The sequence below is a fragment of the Myxine glutinosa genome, chromosome 1 (assembly GCF_964187855.1).
Source record: "Myxine glutinosa chromosome 1, kmMyxGlut1.1, whole genome shotgun sequence".
Taxonomy (NCBI): domain Eukaryota; kingdom Metazoa; phylum Chordata; class Myxini; order Myxiniformes; family Myxinidae; genus Myxine; species Myxine glutinosa.
This window is the reverse complement of record NC_136261.1, coordinates 87,940,384-87,960,752: the sequence shown is the minus strand read 5'-3', so window position 1 is coordinate 87,960,752 and position 20,369 is coordinate 87,940,384. Positions and strand designations below refer to the sequence as shown.

Here is a 20,369-nt window from a genome sequence, read left to right as displayed (position 1 = left end):
TGTGGGCAGAGTTCCTTCCACACACATCAAGCAATGTAAAAACATAAATATTAATTGCCGAATCTCCCAAAAAAAAAATTTAACATTTATATTTTAAATGGGGGCTTACGAAAAGTCGAGTTTACAAATGTCAAGCTTACGTAACCCAACCACTGCCAGTACCTGCATTGAAGTTTTGCACCTTATATTTGATTGGTGTTCTTGACCTACTTTTTTGGATTGTGACCTAGTTAGCAAAAAATTTTGATCATTTCATTTTTTGAAAATATGAAGCTTTTTGAATTTATAAAAAAACGTTAAAAAATTTCATAACTTTTAAAGAAAAAAAATTCCATTTTTAAAAATATTTCAAACATTTCAATTTTTTTGATATTTTCACTTCAATCATTTTCCTCTTTTTTTCATGACATTATGTTTAATGGATTTATTTTAAATGGCGACACATTTTTCTTAATTTGCACTCTATTCCAAAATTCACCTTTTGTATGGTGTAAAGTTTTGAACAAAAATCTGGCTGCACTTAACAAGAAAATACAATCCTCATTCAGATATAATGGGCTGATTATGGCCAATAATGCCTCCCAATTGGTCTTTCGCAAGAGTCAGCCATTTGGGTTGTGATTGTCCCAAGGTATCTGAAAAATAAGTGTGCTGGCGATAACTTGCTTCCTTTTTGCAAGTTACTGTGGGATCTTTGTTCATCAACTAATGCAAGCAGACTGGATACCCAGCTTAGCATCCATCCTTGGGATTGATTTATTTACAATAAATTACATCCTAGGGATTTCTAGGGACACGCATTGATTTATTGCTCTCCTTGTTTGGGGTTACAGCTGCATAATTGGCACTACTTGCCAAAGGTGTAAATACAGATGTGGGTTTCACACTCACAAAATTGGCCAAATCTTCTTTCCCTGTGCTGTAATGACCTTGTGAAATTTGTTCATTTAAAATTTAGCAGGGTTGGGATTTGCACAATGAGGCTATTGCATCATTGGAAGGCTAAATTGATTGTTATAAAATGTTCTACGTATATTTACATTCGTGCATATCCACAAAATAGAACCGAGCTTAAACCTTAACTTTAATACAATGGATATTAATCAGTCGGTCCATGACCTAATGTAAATGTATTGCGTAAAGGTTTTAGCCGAATTGTAACACATGCATAGAGAAATATTGGATGAGTTATTAGAAAGAAAACAATTGGAAAAGCAACTTGATTATTTTTAATTCCAGGCTACAAACCTGTGACTTACTCCATTTATAACACATGGATTTTTTTTATTTTTTTTGTATTCAGAATCGAGGCTCATGTAAGAGCTAACACATTGAACATGAAAAACAAGCACAGACGCACAAAACATGCAATTAAGGGAGCGGGAGACAAGAGGGGGAGAGAGGGAAGCACACAAGCACAACAACAGAAGAGAAGAGAACAGGGTAGGGATCTGGTAGTATTAGATCTGGGGGAGGAGGGAGGAATTTTAATTTTTGTTACATTTTAATAATTTAATGATTTAGTTAAATTGATAATTAATTAATAATTATTTTAGTTCAATTAAAAAATAATAAATATTTAATATTATTAATTTAATATTATTATTAATTTAATTAAATTGATTAATAGTTTACTTTTAAAAGTAGGAAGTTTGGATTACTATTCTCACATTTGCTTAATGATGCTAACTAACTCCATCAGTTATAATCCCATTGTTTATGCCCCCTCCATCCTTCCACGTCCACCACCTCCAATCCCCCGATATGTCCTCCTGTATCATTGCTGTGTACAAGCTCCTTTATCCTGTGTATTATGTGTCATATGCAAGTATTGAACTATTGTCAGATGTCTGCCCCGAGATGGCTTAAACTATATGAATTGCCAATAACTGTAAGAAAAGGGGGTTTGATTAGTCAACGATGTGCACTGGGTTAAACTGTAAAAGTGAATGTGCAGACAGTGTGCTACTTGTAGGGTTGCTTTATATTGCAAGTTTTTTTTTTTTTTTTTTTTTTTCCTCCTCCAAAAGCGAAGCACATGGAAGAGAAAGAATTAACTTGACAATGTCCAGCAAGTAGGACAACAATTGGACACAACCAGCAAGGGAATTAACTAACGAACAAACAAAAGAATGAACGAACTTGAGAGAAGATGGACAAAACATTGAAATTGGCAAGAAGGTTGGGTTCGGAAGGGATAATGGGAGTAATTCGCTTTCTGCCATAAAAACCCAAACACCTGAGTTGATGTGATTCATTTGTGGCATCATGGGACACAGATGATGTGCAAACATCTGACGGATAAATGCTGAATCGTTACAATATCCATTTCATTTTAACCTAATCATGTAATGCTGTGTTGTAGTAAATGTTTTCACAAATTGATTCAACATGGAAGTAACAACCTCAACACCGGATATGTCCACCTCCGGCAACAATCACATTGACTGGATGAGCACTTGAATCTGAGCAGGGCGGTGGCATTCCAAGCCCGAATCGGCTTTTGTTCCATCTCGTCGAGGGTGTGTGGCAGTCTTCAAAACGATCAAATATGATTATAATTATATCCCAGATTTTCCAATTGGATTCAAATCTGGCAAGACTGCAGGCCAGGGTGTTGTGACAATAACATTGGCATTGCACGACAAGAACACTCCATTAGAATGGCCCTGTAAGCAGGATCATTATCATGCATAATGGTGATTCCTGGACCATGTTGTTGAAGGGTACGCAACGTACGGCTGTGAGATCTCGATGTTTCTTATCTGCTGTCAGATTGCCATGGCTACAGATAAAGTTGGTGCAATAGGTTTCAGGGATGCCACCCAACATCATGACACTTCTATGGCCAAAATTTGTTTGTTCCTCAACACAGACTGGGGCAAATCACTCATTGCATGTTCTGTAGATCTGCACACAGCCATCCAGATATGTACGTGGATTAGTCACTGAACATAACACTTGGCCATTGCTTCCACATCCATCGGACATTCTGATTTGACCACTGAAAGCGTTCTTGGTTGTTATGGTGCAAGTATTGGATGCTGCACAGGATGACAAATATGGATCTTTGCATCAGGAATATGCAATGATCTTCAATATAATGTTGACACTTATCCTGCGAGATCCAGCCAGTGTTCTCGGCAGTTTGAAACTGATTGTATAGATCGCTTATGCGAATGTATCGTTGTCCCTTATATAGGTTTCCATTTTTTTTTTTTTTTATAAAACGAGCATACACAACTTTTTTTTTTTAACGTGACTGGCATACACAATTTTCCAGGTGAGTATGCTCATTCTGACTGTCCTCAGAGTGAATTGGTCGTGGCTTTTGCTTTACAAACCTAGTCTGCCTGTATTCTCCATATTTAGTGGCTTTCCATCCTTCCACAGGAAAGAAGACACAAGTCACTCATTGTCGTGTGCATTCAATAACTTGACAAAGGATTTCTCACAGCTACAAGTGCAAGAGTTCCTGCTGCTTGAACTCGAGAGAGCGAGGTTTCACATTGTGAGTTTTGGTTTCATGTTCAATGGAAAATGGAGCAAACTGTGGTCACACATTTGTTACCTCTGCCACCGTAGGTGGATGGAGGACATGTTTTCACCCCTGTCTGTTTGTCTGTGAAAAAGATATCTCCAAAAGTTGTGGACGAGTTATGACTAAACTTTGTGGACGAGTTGGTTAGGTGACAAGAACAAGCCAATTAGATTTTGGTTCAGGTCCGAATCCAGATCTGGCCTATCAGTAGGATACAAAGCATAAACTGTTCAGCGTGGTGGAGGTATGCGCTCTACCGAGTGCCGTTCCAGTTGTAAATGTGACATCAGTTGGTGCCTCTGGGCTTTGCGCCTTTGGGCTTCTGGAAAAGCGCTATACAAAATAAATGAATTATTATTATCAGTACAATTACTAATGTGAAAAATGCTAATTAATGGGTTGATGTCCAAATAATGAGCATACATAAGTGTTTGGGTTTGATGCATGGTTTAACTTATTAATTAATTTCAGCTCTTTCACGAACCTCGATTCAGTATTAAAAAAAAAAAAAAAATTATAGGTTAGTCTGATTTCTGTTTGCTTTTTCTTGGAGAATAGACGGATTTCTGAGAAATGTGATTGTTAGGTGCATTTTTAGGTAAAAGTTGGGAACCTCACTTTTCAACATAATTAGGGAATGCTGAATTTGACTAACCCGGTTCCCAAGCCGAATTTTGAGTTTTTGACCTAATTAACATAAACAAAATGGCCACCAAATTGCCATTTTTGAACAATTTCTTTGAACAAGCATTTATTTATATATCATGTATAATACATGCAGCTCTTTTACTTGAACTTTACAACTTTTACCCCAAAATGCACATAGAAGCTTATACATGGCCTTTTTTCATAAATCCGTCTAGTCTATATTATGGTTGGCGACATATTGAAAGACAGTCAAACTGATATTGAAATTGGACATTATAAAATGGGAAATGGTTTTAATAAGACAATGTTTCATACAACCATTTATTCTAAAATTAAGTATATGTACATGGCTATGAAGCACAAACATTCAGTTCACATGTTGTTTTGCCAAACTACATCAACTTCATTCAAGGGGTCTGATCATCACTCTGTTGCTGACAGGCACACATTGATGTGCACCTCAACTCTGAATAGCGACATTTTCAGCGTTGAGTCTTGCATTGCTTCTGGCATGCACAACAAATCATGTCGAAGCAACTTTCTGGGATTGGACTCGGTGACGTCAGAATAGGCTCTAGTCAAGAATCACCACGTTTCCATTCCATTTCCACAGGTGCAGGAAGGTCAGGTATGGCACAATGAGCATTTCTCCATACCATGGCCTGATAGTGTGCACATCAAATGGAAATGAAGAGCATCACTTGTCGGTGACATTGCTTCTGGTTTACCAGTCTTGGAGAACAACATATTGTTACAGACGCGGTTGTGGATGTTGGTTTACCGAGCGGTTTGGTATGACCACGTCTGCACAGTTTACCCGATTCCACTCGAACGTTGCCGAGTCGCGCTACGCTGAATCAATGAAGGAAAAGGACACAACGGCTGGGTTAAAATGACACGACACCAAGGGTTCAGTTCTCAAGACCTCCGGAGGAGGTTATATTATGGCGGAAGGTCAGATTACAACTACAAGAGGGACAGCATAGAAAGACAGGCACTTAGACACACTTATCTTATTCCCTGACAGACGACAGATAAACAAAACAAAAACTGACTCACACGGGGATTGATGGCAAGGAAAGCGGGCAGTCGATGGCTCAAGGTGCACCGTTCTCGGAGGGGGTGCACCGTTCTCGGAGGTACTGCAATACCGGGTCGATGCGTGGAGCTCGCTCAGCGCTTGGAGGTGGTGACTGGCTCTTCTTCAAGCTGGGGGCGCATCTGACGTCACATCCGGTAAGTCGCTGCGTATATCCGGCGGGGAGTGACACGCCCTCGGCTGGTTAGCTCCGCCCCAGATGGAATCGGTCCGCCCTTCTTCTTGGGTGCGGGGGGGTTACCAGGCTCCGCCCTTGACGAGGAGCTGACAGCCAGCCCCTTCGTGGTAACCCCGTGGAGCGCATGGGTAATGGCGGCTAACCGAGCCGGAGTGAGGACGCACACTCCCCGCGCGCGCCGTTGTTGTAGTTGTTGTAGTTGTTGTTGTAGTTGTTGTAGTTGTTGTTTGGGGAAGAAGATGGGAGGAGGTATGGGAAGGTCCTAAACTCACTACTGGTGCCATATAATCACATTCTGGTGCAACGAAGAGTCAGAATTAATGGAAACGAGTCCTTAACTGACATAGACTAAGAATAACTAGCAAGATGTCCGAAAGTTGTCTACGTGAGATGCGGTGGACCTGGGCACGACATTTAATGGGGGAAAAAGGGGAAGGTCGGTTCTACAGAGTGTTATTTACAGGCAATGGGACTAGGGAATGGGGGATTGGGGATAGTTGGGGAGTATTGGGGAAATAGGGGAGTATTTACAAGCGGATATTGAGGCCAAGTCCCATATCCGCAACATTGCACCCTTCTCTACCCTCGGGGCGTCCCGACCCGATAAATTTTTACCTATTTTAGTGTGGCACTCAGATGTAGTTCCCTCTACTATTAACTCTACCCTGAGTGCGACAGTTTTACAGATATTCACAAATGAGTAAATATGTCCCCCTGCGACGTTGCACCCTTCTCCTCACAGAAACACACCCACAGGATAACCGAATTGCGGAAAGAATTCGCAAACTAAACATACAGCCGGTAGGGAGCATTATTTACAAGACTACGCTGATATTTACACTACGATCCAGGACCTGTTTTTGGAGGAACACATGCAGATGTTATGCATAGAGAGAGCACGCATGCCAGCATCGATACACCAACCCACGAGTGCTCTGTGGCCTTACGGCCTTTAATAATGTGCAGAGCACCCCTTCCAAGCACCAAAAGCACCACCCCATCATGTACAGTCAGCACCATCCGGTGCAGTCACCATTGTTCAATGAATAAAAATAAATTCAACAACCCCTAACCCTGCAGGTGTCTCTTGCTCTTCGTGTGGTGCACGTGGCCTTCTGGCTTCTTTCAAAAAATAAAGAAAGGCGCCAACCGCGTCCATTTCCTTATTGTGGCCGTCAGGGTGCCAACTATTAGTGGTTCACCTGTTTGGCATAGGTGCCACGTTGACCCAGAGGTCCATCAATGGGTGGTGCTTGGCCGCAAAAAACTGCGGTCCATTGTGGGTGGCCACCAACATTGCGGTCCATATGGTGTATCGATCCAGGCAGCAAGCAGCGAAAGTGCAGGCCCACAACTGCGTAGCCAGCACCTCTCTCTCTCCTCTCTCTCTGCCCCAAAGCCAGATCCTCGGAGGTGGGAGACAAAAGAAGCAGACAAGTGAGTAAGGTGGTAAGGGCGCAAAAGTGCACGCAATATAAGGTAATGCACACTGGGGGCACATGGGAACCAGGTGAGACAGGTACGTTCCTACCGTACGCCCCCCCCCCCCACCAGGTAACCTACATGGCCCCTCCCTTACCCCTTACTGTCTCCACAAAACACAACACTACCCATAAACATCTACTTTACAAATCAACAAACGTCCCTACTGTCTTCCCCGTTCCTCCCATAAACCAAATTCGTCTTCTCTCCCTCCTAATCAATCAAATTTGCTATTTCCAACTCTCATCAAAATTTGCCATCTCCAACTCAACATCATAATTTGCTATCACCAATTCATCATCAGTCCCTCCTAGGGAGGGAGAGATGGAATCACCCCAATGTCTCATCCACGTCGTGATGCGTCTCACAAATCCACAGCAATCTCATTTCCTGCAACAAAACAAAGAAAACACAGGTGTGGAGTCATCATCATCACCACAGGTAAGTGGCTGCGTATGGTGCGACAGGTTCATCAATCCTAACTATTTCCTAAATGACTTTAACAACTTTACATTACCCGGGGTCTTTCTCCGGCCAAACCATTGGCCCTCTTACACTATGGGTTCTAAAAACCAATTCCCATTGGCCAAACTGTGGTGCTTTTCAATTTGGGGTCTCACTCCCCCGATTCATCTCCCGGTGCCCTCGCACAATTTCTGGGCTGTGGCGTGTACCTCTCCCAGTGGGTCTACCCACCTGCACACCTCCACCACTGCAGTTGCCTCCGAGCTTACCTGCTCCTTACCCTACCTAACTACCTGGGGAAGGCCCTCTGGCGCTCTCCCCACTCGGTGCCCTCTCTGGCACTGGGCTACCCGATCCACACCCGGGATCCTCAGGCACCCACTCACAACTACCGGCTCCCAGAGCCCACCTGCGGCCTCACCTGGCCGACATCCTCACAGTGGTGGAGTGCCCAACCAACTACACACACTAACAGGCTACACGCCCAGCCATTTCCACGACACTAATGCACCCATCCACAATACCATTCTGCAACCGCACCACAAATGCCAATTTCCAACCACAATTTACCTGTACCCTCTACCTAACACTTACACTACCCGCCCCGGGTATCCGTGATGGGGGTCCACTCTTCCCCCATTCACACCTTCGCACCATGCACACCACCCCGTACCACTTACTCCAACTCTCTCCACACACCTGTACTTGCACACCTGTGCTCTCATTCTTGGTGCCACCTGCACCCTTCTCTCCCCAAGCGCATTCGCGCTGATCCACACACTCACTACTCACACACTACTCCACACACCTGTCCAGTTGCACACCTGTGCAATCACACCTGTTCAATTCTCACACACACAGCATCATCTCAGCTAACTACTCCCTTCTGAAACTTGCGCTTCCCAGTCGTCCCTTTAAACTATTGCGCTCCCTCGTCATTATCATCCACACTAAACTACCTGCGTCCCCACTACAGGTATCAGTCACTATCTAACCTTACCGTCACCTAATGTCATCTTCGCTAGATCCCTATCATTATCCAAGCCCTCCCTGGCTCGGTTGTCATAGCCACCCCATAAACTATTGCGCATTTGCCCCCACCTGTGAGGGATGGTGGATTTGCCATCCCACCACATCGGGGGTCTCTCTATCAATTTTGCTCGTCCAAATTTCGACAAATCAAAAATTTGCCAATCACTACCCATCATCTGCCAATCACTACTGCCAATCCCTTGCCAATCATCAAATTTTGTTTTTCTCTAATTTTGGGTCCAAAACACTAACCTCATCACCCAGTCTACTCACTAATGCCTCTCGGTGCGCCAATTCCTGTCCAAAGCCCGGCTTCGTAAAGCTGAACAATGAATGCGGGTTGTTTGGTGCCAGCAGCTGGATGCGTCCGGCATTCGGTGCAGGGACGGGGGCTTACCCGTGCCGAGATCCCACGCACCATCTCGGCACGGAGCCATCCAATGTCCCGATCTCGACCTGCCGGACTGCCTCAACAAAAAGTGGGCGCCATGACGACCCTTTCTATCGGGCTGCCCGCTCCGCCTAGTGGAGCACAGACGCGGCCGTTCAAAGCGAGGCCCAGCACGCACCGAGGGCCCGCTTCGGCTAAAAGTCGACCTAACCTCTAACCTGGTTACCGTCGATGCTTCACCTGGATTCTTACACCCCGCAGCCCGTTCCTTGCTCACACCTCCAGCCGTTTCCATGCTCCTCGTACCTTTCCTTACACCCCCAGGTACTCTCATTCCACTCACAGACTTGGTCACACACCTGACCACCGAACACTTTGGCACACATTCGTTGGTCGCACACCTCACCAACACACCTCTTCGCGCCCCCTCCTCGGTCACCTCCTCTGTGACAATCACAGGTGTGCCCTCATTCGCACACCCAACCACGTGCCTCACCACCAACTCCAGCGTGCATTCCCACTCACGCTCTACCATTCCAGGTGTGCATCCTTCCATTCCAGGTGTACATCCTCGCTCACCTGTCACAACCAACTCACGCTCCGTGCCACTCGTACTACTCTCACCTCCACTCTTGACAGCGCACTCACCCTTACTCTCGACAGCGCACTCTTTCCCCATGCACCTGTCCGTCACACACCTTTCTCGCGCACACTCTCCCGTTACACCCTCTGTAACACTCACCACAGGTGTGCATTCTTCCTTGCCTTTGACAGCGCACTCTTTCCCCATGCACCTGTCCGTCACACACCTTTCTCGCGCACACTCTCCCGTCACACCCTTTGTAACACTTACCACACCGCGCTTCCATGTTCCCCCTCGCACACGCGCTACGACCGACTCACTCTCGCCAGCACCCTCACTCCTTGGCGCGCACTTTTTCCTCACACACCCCAGAGTCGGACTTTCTCGCACACCTCCTTTTTCGCACACCAGACCTGTCGCACACTTCACCAACGGCCTCTCACGAACACCCGGGTCCATCTCGACCCCCAAGCTTCTTAAATCCCCTGGCGCATCATACGCACGACCATATTGGTCACCACTTACACCGGGTCCTCTTCCTCTTCGCTTCTCCTCCATCACCTGCGAATCCCTCATCCGGTTAATGAGCACATCATCACGATCCAAACACAGACTTTGGACCAATTATTTTACTTCCTCCTTTATCTCCTTCTTATCCCCTCTCCGTCGCTTCTTAATTTCGCTCATCCCCTCTTCCACTTCTTCTAATTTCTGCTTCACCTCTTTTATCCCCCGGTACGTCTCCTCAAGCTCGTCCTCCAAGGCTACCTTGACCGTTTCCATGTGCGTCCTCACCTGCCGGTCCTTCGTCTCCATTACCTCTATCACCTCGTCCAGCCTCGTTGTCAGTCCCTCACGTACCATCTGACATTCCCTCTTCGTCGCTACCAAGTCATCTTTTAGTTCTTTCTGTGTCGCTTTTAAACCTCCTAATACCGCAGTGTTCCTTTGAACCTGCTCCACTAACTCCGTCTGTCCCACCGTCAGCTGCTCCACCTCCTGCGTCAGGTCCTCTATGCCCCCTTGTAACTTTACAGTCCCCTTTCTCACCTCCTTCTCCATGTGCTCCTTACAGTGCCTCACCTCCTCGCGCACTCCTCCGACCTCCTCACTCACTCCTCTTCTGATCTCCTCTCCCATCACTTGCATCTCCTGCCCAGATGCCACCCTCATCTGCTCCATTTCCTCCCTGTGAGCATCCAGTTTGGTTTCTACCCCCATTCTGACCCCCTCTATCTGCTGCCCCATTTGTTTAACTTCCCTTTCCGCTTGGTCCCTCATGTCCCTCAATTTGCCTTCCATACTGTTTTCTAACCCTATTAACCCATTTCTCACCTCTTTTATCCCGCTGTCTAACCCCTCAAAATTATTGTCTAACTTCCCAAATTTCTTGTCTAACTCCTCAAAATTATTGTCTAACTTCCCAAATTTCTTGTCTAATTCCTCAAAATTATTGTCTAACTTCCCAAATTTCTTGTCTAATCCCTTAAAATTATTGTCTAACCCCTCACTGGTACCCCTCGCTTCGTCCCTCATTACCCCCAATTGCTCACTCTGAGCCCTCGCTTCGTCCCTCATTACCCCCATTTGGCCCTCCAATCGCTCACCCATTTGTTCCATAAGGGCCCTCATTTGCAGGAGGAAAAGGTTCGAATCCACCAGGGGCGCTGCCACGGTCGCGGGCGCGGTGACCAGCGAGGCGCCATTTTGCGCACCCGCAATGTCGGGCGCAACGACGCTAATTTGTGCGTCTGCTACCCTCGCTGCTTCGCTCTCCTCGCGTCCCTCAATTTGGTCCTGGACCGACCCTGCCTCACTCTCCTCTACCGGACCCCAGCTGTCTTGATCCGCCATAGCGCGACTTTCAAAATTCGGGTTTTTATTTTCGTAAAACAAATTCAAATTTCGCTGTTATAATTTCGAGCGCGTAAACGCGCTCCGGGTCCAATCTCACTCCTCGACACCAAATGTTACAGACGCGGTTGTGGATGTTGGTTTACCGAGCGGTTTGGTATGACCACGTCTGCACAGTTTACCCGATTCCACTCGAACGTTGCCGAGTCGCGCTACGCTGAATCAATGAAGGAAAAGGACACAACGGCTGGGTTAAAATGACACGACACCAAGGGTTCAGTTCTCAAGACCTCCGGAGGAGGTTATATTATGGCGGAAGGTCAGATTACAACTACAAGAGGGACAGCATAGAAAGACAGGCACTTAGACACACTTATCTTATTCCCTGACAGACGACAGATAAACAGGACAAAAACTGACTCACACGGGGATTGATGGCAAGGAAAGCGGGCAGTCGATGGCTCAGGGTGCACCGTTCTCGGAGGGGGTGCACCGTTCTCGGAGGTACTGCAATACCGGGTCGATGCGTGGAGCTCGCTCAGCGCTTGGAGGTGGTGACTGGCTCTTCTTCAAGCTGGGGGCGCATCTGACGTCACATCCGGTAAGTCGCTGCGTATATCCGGCGGGGAGTGACACGCCCTCGGCTCGTTAGCTCCGCCCCAGATGGAATCGGTCCGCCCTTCTTATTGGGTGCGGGGGGGTTACCAGGCTCCGCCCTTGACGAGGAGCTGACAGCCAGCCCCTTCGTGGTAACCCCGTGGAGCGCATGGGTAATGGCGTCTAACCGAGCCGGAGTGAGGACGCACACTCCCCGCGCGCGCCGTTGTTGTAGTTGTTGTAGTTGTTGTTGTAGTTGTTGTTTGGGGAAGAAGATGGGAGGAGGTATGGGAAGGTCCTAAACTCACTACTGGTGCCATATAATCACATTCTGGTGCAACGAAGAGTCAGAATTAATGGAAACGAGTCCTTAACTGACATAGACTAAGAATAACTAGCAAGATGTCCGAAAGTTGTCTACGTGAGATGCGGTGGACCTGGGCACGACATTTAATGGGGGAAAAAGGGGAAGGTCGGTTCTACAGAGTGTTATTTACAGGCAATGGGACTAGGGAATGGGGGATTGGGGATAGTTGGGGAGTATTGGGGAAATAGGGGAGTATTTACAAGCGGATATTGAGGCCAAGTCCCATATCCGCAACAATATGTTGTGCTGAATCAACAGAGGTTGTTCTGTGCACATTATATATTCTGCAGATGAACGCTTCTGCAGATTTGATTGTCTCCTCTGTGAGTTCACGAATGCCCAAGTTCTTCAGCAGTTTATTCAAAACTCCAAAAAAAAAAAAACCTCAATATTCGGCTTGAGGACCGGGTTAATCAAATTCAGCATACCCTAATTATGTTAAAAAGTGAGGTTCCCAAGTTTTACCAAAAAATGCACCTCAAAGCTTATACATGGCCTTTTCCATAAATCCGTCTCGTCTACGGGGAGTGGGTCACACACTCGCGCACCCCGGGGAGTGGGTCACACACTCGCGCACCCCGGGGAGTGGGTCACACACGCGCACGCGGGGGAGTGGGATCACGACGTTCTTTGGTGGTCTCGTTCTGTTCCCCCATTATTTTATTAATTTTTGAAAATGGCAGTTACAAATGACCCTCATGCAACTCATTGAGACAGTGCTGACATAAAGAAGCAGGAATGACCACCCACATGCCCCATATTACGTAACCTTGAGCTAAATACAGCTCGGATACACGCGACCGACAACGCATATGGAGCATATTCTGACGTTGAGAGCAACTCGCACCACGAACCTGACAAAACAATGTCCGCAACATGTGACAGCATGGGATCACGACGAATGGCAGTTGCCACTTCCACCGCGATTGTAATTGTAATTACCGGATCAGCTTATTTCCCGTCTGTTTATTTATTTATTTCACATCTGTGAATTGCATGTCCATACACACGTGAAATGGAGTTTCTTTATTAATCCTGGATGTGAATACGATTCAACCTTGAAAACTCGTGCGAAAACAAAAAAAGAGTTTTATTAGAGTTTTCACGACTTTACTTCCTATAGCTATGAAACGCATCTTCTTTGGGTGGTGTATAATCGCTCCGAACGAAACAGGCATTACCTGGTTTCCTTTGCTTGAGTTGTAATCAAAATGTACCTTTGTTTCTTCAAAAAGTAACTTATGATTGAAGACGTGTTGATTCAGTCTTAAAATGCACATCAGAGGCCGATCGTAGGCCAATGGAGCCCATGACTTCTTCATTTTAAAACTTGAATGTATCAAACTTTTCACTTTACAAAGTAAAAATAGATTAAAACCAAACATTATCAATAAATATTGTATTCCATAGTTAGTTTACACTATTATGTACATTTTTGATGGACTGTATTGTTTAATTCCATGGTTGGAAAAGAGTTGACTCGCTTTAAACAAACTCTGTATATATACACCCCAGGAATATGTAAAAATATAATTGGACTTCGGTTTTATCCCGAACTTCAGTAGACAGTCGCTGTACTTTTACTAAGTAATATAAATAATGAAGTCCTGGGAACGTTCTCTCCTCTCCTTCCCCTCTCTCATTCCCCTCTCTCATTCCCCTCTCTCATTCCCCTCTCTCATTCCCCTCTCTCATTCCCCTCTCTCATTCCCCTCTCATTCCCCTCTCTCATTCCCCTCTCTCATTCCCCCCTCTCATTCCCCTCTCTCATTCCCCTCTCTCATTCCCCTCTCTCATTCCCCTCTCTCATTCCCCTCTCTCATTCTCCTCTCTCCTTCCCTGTGCCCACATCTCGTCCGACCAGTCGACACATTCAAAACGGCTCTTGGATTACATTTTGCCGTTTTTCCTCAACTTTAGCTGAGACTGAGACTTGAACTATCACAGCGACTGTGATGGTGAATTTGAGTCGAGATAAAGCCGTGAGGGAGTCTCAATGGACTTTATGTTACAGGCCTTCTCATTTAAAATACATTTTGTTCTATAAACGGTAACTTTTATTGAATTTCCTTCCCTTTCTTTGCAACCGAGTCTAAAACCATATTAGCGACTGTGAAAAATTAAATGAGTTATCGAATTAGAGTTGAAATAAAGCTGTGAGAGAGAGCAAGACACAGCGGGCCTAACAAAAGAGGCCTCAAAGCTATGCGAAGATACAAAATGGTGGTGATTTGTTTTTGAAGCCCCTCCCAGACCAGGTGTAGCCACACCACCAGACAGGCAGGATAGGTGACAAACAGAATCACCTGCAGAGATGTATGTATATATATATATATATATATATATATATATATATATATATATATATATATATATATATATATATACAGTGAAACCTTGACTTACGAGTTTAATTCGTTCTGTGACCGAGCTCGTAACTCAATTTGCTCGTTTCTCAAATTAAATTTCCCCATTAAAATGCATTGAAATGCTATTAACCCGTTCCAGCCCGCCAAAAACCACACCAATTTTTTTTTAAATATACAGTATATATAAAAATATCTCGCGCTTTATATTTCACCTGTATGCAGCATACAAGTTGGCAGGATGGCCTGGACTGGAGGTACGCACACTTGACTCTAAACTGTCCAGCCTGGGTTTGAATCCCGACCCAGCTATAACCTGTCATGTCGGTGTTTCACAGGCAGGGTGATTCATCAATGTGTGTACCGCTAAACTGGGCGCCCCGTTTGCGTCCCATTAGTTGTTGGATGTTAAGGATCTCACCGTGTTTTCCACAAAGAGAAGGCGAGCTATCGCCGGCACTCTGAACAAGTTGTGGCCTGGCATGCTCTTCTCCTCTGCCGTTATATACGTCCTCCTCGGCATCCTGCGAGCTGCTTCTCCGTCAACCACACAAACAACAACTTCTCCATCTCTTCATGGATAGAGGTCCGGAGCTTTGAAATAATCGTAACGCCCTTGGCTGGCGTTATAGCCTTTATCGACTCCTTCTGCTTCAAAATCGTACATATCGTAGAAGTACTACGATCGTACTGCCTCGCCAAGTCGACAACACGCACACCTCGCTCATGTTTTTCGACGATTGCGTGTTTTATATCCAAGCACATCATCCTCTTCTTCTTCTCAGTACTGCCCTTGGCACTCAATTTCTTAGGACCCATGGTTAAAACTAAGAAATTTTCCAAAATAACCAAAATGCGAAAACAAAGCAGCAGCTATATACGGCAGAGATGCTTGCACGGCAAGATAACCACGTGACCGGAACCCACCTGGTGGCGGGTGGCGTAAGCTCGTAACTCAGATCTCGGCTCGCATCTCAAAGCAATAAACCGCCCAAGCGACTGCTCGTATCTCGGAAAACTCGTAAGTTGGTGCACTCGTAAGTCAAGGTTTCACTGTATATATGTATATATATATATATATATATATATATATATATATATATATATATATATATATATATATATATATATATATATATATATATATATATACGTATATGTATACGTATATGTATATATATATATATATATATATATATATATATATGTATATATATATATATATATATATATATATATGTATATATATATGTATATATATATATATATATATATATGTGTATATATATATATATATATATATATATATATGTATATATATATATATATATGTATATATATATATATATGTATATATATATATATATATGTATATATGTATATATATATATATATATATATATATATATATATATATATATATATATATATATATATATATATATATATAAGGCCAATTTCTACTCACTGTGACTTTGTCCTTTGACAGTTTGACCCAATTATCAATTAGTCTTCTTTCTCATAAGGGGTTATTGAAAATGTGATGACAAAAGGTGAAATGGTTAAAAAAAGTTGTGCCCTGGGTCACAAAATGACAAATTACACAAAAATTCACAAAATACATACATGCACAATTGAAGACATGAGTGGAAGAAGTACTTGAGTCACAAAATAACTTAAAATGCAAAATTAGTAGACATCGGTTGTTGCAATACTGTACATGGAGTTCCTGGTTCTAACTCTCTTTGCCCAAGAATGTGACTTCAGTACTTCATCTCTTCAGGTCTTCAATTGTAAAACCCCATCTGCTTCTGCTTGGGTGGACATGCTAACGGGCAGGTTTTAATTCTCTAAAATACCAGGAAAATTGAACAACTGTGTCTGAGTCTGCCCTCTATCCATATCAATTGATTCTTGCTCAGCGTGTTACCTTCGCCAGAGGAGGGTATTGCATTTGTGTTGGTTTGCTTGTTTGTCTGCACAGAATGTGAGTACGTGTATTAATTACATTAGACCCTTTTGAACCCTTCAATACCCTATAGAACCCTAAGACCTTTAAGACTTTGAAAACTCTTTAGACCCTTTACAGCCCTGAAGACCCCTGAAGACCCCTGATGACGCAAGAGACCCAAAGGACAAAACCACATGAACCTGGCCTGGCGAGGGTCTACAATGTGATTGGTCTTGTTTTATTTGTTAACCTGGTTTAAATATGCATGATAAATTGGGTTTTAAAGTTCAGAGTTTTAGTATGGTCAGTTGTTGTGCAACTTATTGAACATTACAATTGGGGAGAGGAATGAAAGGAGGGTTGGGCATTTGAATTTAATTTGAAGAAACGTTATTCTATCTTTCTTTTATCTTCCAGAAAAGAGTTGAAAGAATGCTCTTGAAGAGGTTTGATGAAGATGCTGAAAGTGGGAGACGGCAGATGTCCAGGTTTATTAGGTGATTGATCCACCCTGAATGTGCCTCGACTTGTACTGGATTCTGTTTGTGAAGATTGTTTGCTGTGTGGACTATATAGCCTACCATCTCTGCACTTTAAGGCTAAGGTTAAGCTTTTTTTAGAATTATTTGTGGTTGGCCGCTCTTTACCCTGTAAGTGTTTTGTTTTTTTGTTTTGTTTTTTTTGATCTGGTACTTTCACTTGCATGTTTGTAGAAGAGACTTCCCCTAGCCCCAAGCCTTCCTTTGGCCAGTTCAATAATGATGATTTAGTGTTCATGATGTTCCCCTCCATCCTGTGTTTTACAAAATGAAACTGAGGATAAACTATTGGACACAAACGGAACTCACTTGAACGTATTGATCAGCTGCAAGTTCAAGTCTTGCCCTTCAAAATGTATTTACAATAATTTGTTTCATACTGTGTATTCAATGAATAAAGTTTATTTTTAAAATACAAATTTGTCAGATTGTGGTTTTTTATTTATTACTCCATTACAGCAGATTATCCGATAAGGCCTGATGTATCCTTTCTGATCAAAGTAAACAAGAAATTGTGTTGCAAGCTTGTACCAAAGTTTCTGCATAAGAATGCTTATCGACCCACCAACCCCCCGTATCTTATTTTTAAAAGTTTGTTTATCTATTTATTTATACCCAAATTGCATTGCAGCAGTTGATGACCATATGGGTTATAAATCCAATACTCAATCAAATCTCTCCCATTAAAAAATGGAAGTATCATCAGTTTGGACCACTGAGGTAGCCTCTTGGTTGTTCTGCTTGAAGCAGCTTCCTGAGCAAGGGTTATACTGGGTGGTTTGCTATTGCCTTCTTAGCAGTAGTTAGGGCAGGAATTTTTGAATTTGTTCATGGTGTTGGTTCATAAGTACTTAATAAATCGATACTAATTCAGTAATTAATCAAAAAAAATTAAAAATACCGTTTTTGCTAAAGCATGTGCACACTAATTTGCCCAAATTTCAGCTAACTAGCCTAAAGTATGGCTGATATGTCACCCGTACAAACAAACAAACAAGAAAACAAACTGAGTGAAAACTGAGTACGTCGGACCCCACTATTCACGGGTGGTAAAATGCGACCCGTTTCTCGCAAATTCTCGGGAAAGTGTCCCGCAAATTCCCGGGCTTCTTTTCTATTCGGTGCTGTGTTCCGTGAAATAGCGGGTTTTTTTTTTTCCCCCTACTCGCCGCCGTGTTCCACGAATTTGCGGTTTTTCAGGCACGCAAAAAAAATATTTCACGAGCCGCTAGCTTTACACATTTATAAAACCGATCTTTCACCAGCCATGCATGAAGCAGCTGGACATACACAAAAAAAACATCTACGACCCACGAACATGACCTGCTTCTACATTCACTGCTGTGTGCTTTGCGTTTTCATGGATTTCGCGGCCGTGAATTTTAGCCGCACTATAATCAAGAGCTTCGCGGGATGTTCCACCAGCTGCATAACACGTCATCCCCGCAAGTTACTGTACAGAATGGAAACGCTCCACAGTATCTATTAGTGTGATTAACTGTCTCCCTTTTCCCCATTGAAATTGACAGATTTTCATCGACATTCGCGCGATTTGCCTTGCCATTTCCGGGATTTTCATCGACCTTCACGGATTATCGTAGACATTCTCGGGATTTGCCTCACCATTTGTGGATTTTGCCTCGCCATTCGCGGTTTGTTCCTCTGTTCGCAGATTTTCACGACTTGGGAACCTATCCCCCCTTTTTACATTGAAACAATGCCCTGCTATTCGCGGTTTCGCAATTTGCGGATTTTCCAAAAACGTATCCCCCATGCAGGGTCCCACGGTACTCCCTTTCGGCATCCGTCAACACCAGGCCCCCTTAGGCGCCTGGTGATTACGTCCTGCAGCGCCTGGAGATAGAATAGGAAAGAAGCGTTGGACAACAAGTAGAGCTACATTCAAAGTAAGCTCTCCTAATGACAAATAAATAACATATTCTCCAGCGCATGACATTGCTGGCGAATAGGAAAGGAGTGGTGTACAACAAACAAACAAACGGAGTGAAAACTGAGTACTCCCTTTCGGTGCCCGGCGATGACATCATGCAGTGCCTGGACATGGAATAGGAAAGGAGCGGTGTACAAAAATGCCAGAATTTACTGCCGTTGATGCAATGTCTATTACACCACCCTATTAGTCAGGTTCACTGTTTTTTCGTTCAAAATTTTGGTAGATTAGCAAAACGATACATTTTTGCAATATTCAGAGCATGAGGAATCCAAAAATTAATGTTTACATTTGCGTAGACACCTTTGCGAAAATGACACTCAGGACAGTGATGAAGATCTGTAAAAGCATATTCTTGAACGGTATAGACCTCGTAGATCCTGTGTATAGGACTTATAGTTCAATCTGATACTACCTATAACAACCTATAACTTCAAAGGACTTGCAATGGACTTGTATTATGTAATACAGTTATATCACAAATATAAAGACAATGGTTTTCAATTACCTTTGTTTGTTGCTTTTCTATAATCCTGAGCACTATTTTGAGGCCTTTATTGGATTCCTTGACCCAGAAAACATAGGATTAGCATATTTAATTTAGTCTCTAGGTTGACTAGAAGCCGAGATCGCGCAAAATATGTATTTTATGGCGGCCATTTTCAAAATACAAAATGGCGGCCATGCAGGTGTCTGTGCAAATGCCAACATTGATTTTCAGATTCTCCATGCTCTGAAGATTCCAAAAATGTACAGGTTTGCTAATCCCAAAATTTTGAAAGAAATTATATTTGTTAACATAGTGAACCTGACTATCTTCATCACTGTCCTGAGTGTCATTTTCGCAAAGGTGTCTACGCAAATGTAAACATTAATTTTTGGATTCCTCATGCTCTGAATATTCCAAAAATGTATCGTTTTGCTAATCTACCAAAATTTTGAACGAAATTATATTTGTTAACATAGTGAACCTGACTATATCCTTCAGTGGGGTGAAGCATGCTGTTACAGTCCAATGTTTATAAAAACTTGCTTTCCTCAGTTCGTAATCCCTCTAACTGTTTAACATTATGAGGATCAATTGTCACTTAGTAAGTCTTTTTCTGTAACAAATAAGGTTTTTTGTTTTTTTTTGTGTGGTGCTTTGTTCTCTGTTTGAAAAGCCACAGCAAAACATCTGTTTTGCCCTTTGCGACACATAAGACGAAATAAAGGGAGTGGGAGAGAAGAGGGGGGAGCACACGTACACCATTTGAGAGCAGAGACATCGGGAGATCTGTGGGAGGTAGAGGGCTTGGGGGGGAGGAAGAGGCACGGTAAGGGGG

At 43.6% G+C, this 20,369-nt stretch overlaps 1 protein-coding gene across 1 annotated transcript in view; it reads left to right on the top strand.

Moving 5' to 3' along the window:
- LOC137425849 (baculoviral IAP repeat-containing protein 5) overlaps positions 1-17,511 on the top strand; it is a 29,682-nt gene extending 12,171 nt beyond the window's left edge. The window contains exons 3-4 of the mRNA XM_068114583.2: positions 3,394-3,511; positions 16,972-17,511. Of these exons, the coding sequence (XP_067970684.2) occupies positions 3,394-3,511; positions 16,972-17,055 (202 nt within the window). The 3' untranslated portion in view covers positions 17,056-17,511. The remainder of the gene's footprint in view (positions 1-3,393; positions 3,512-16,971) is intronic.
- Positions 17,512-20,369: the final 2,858 nt, after the last annotated feature.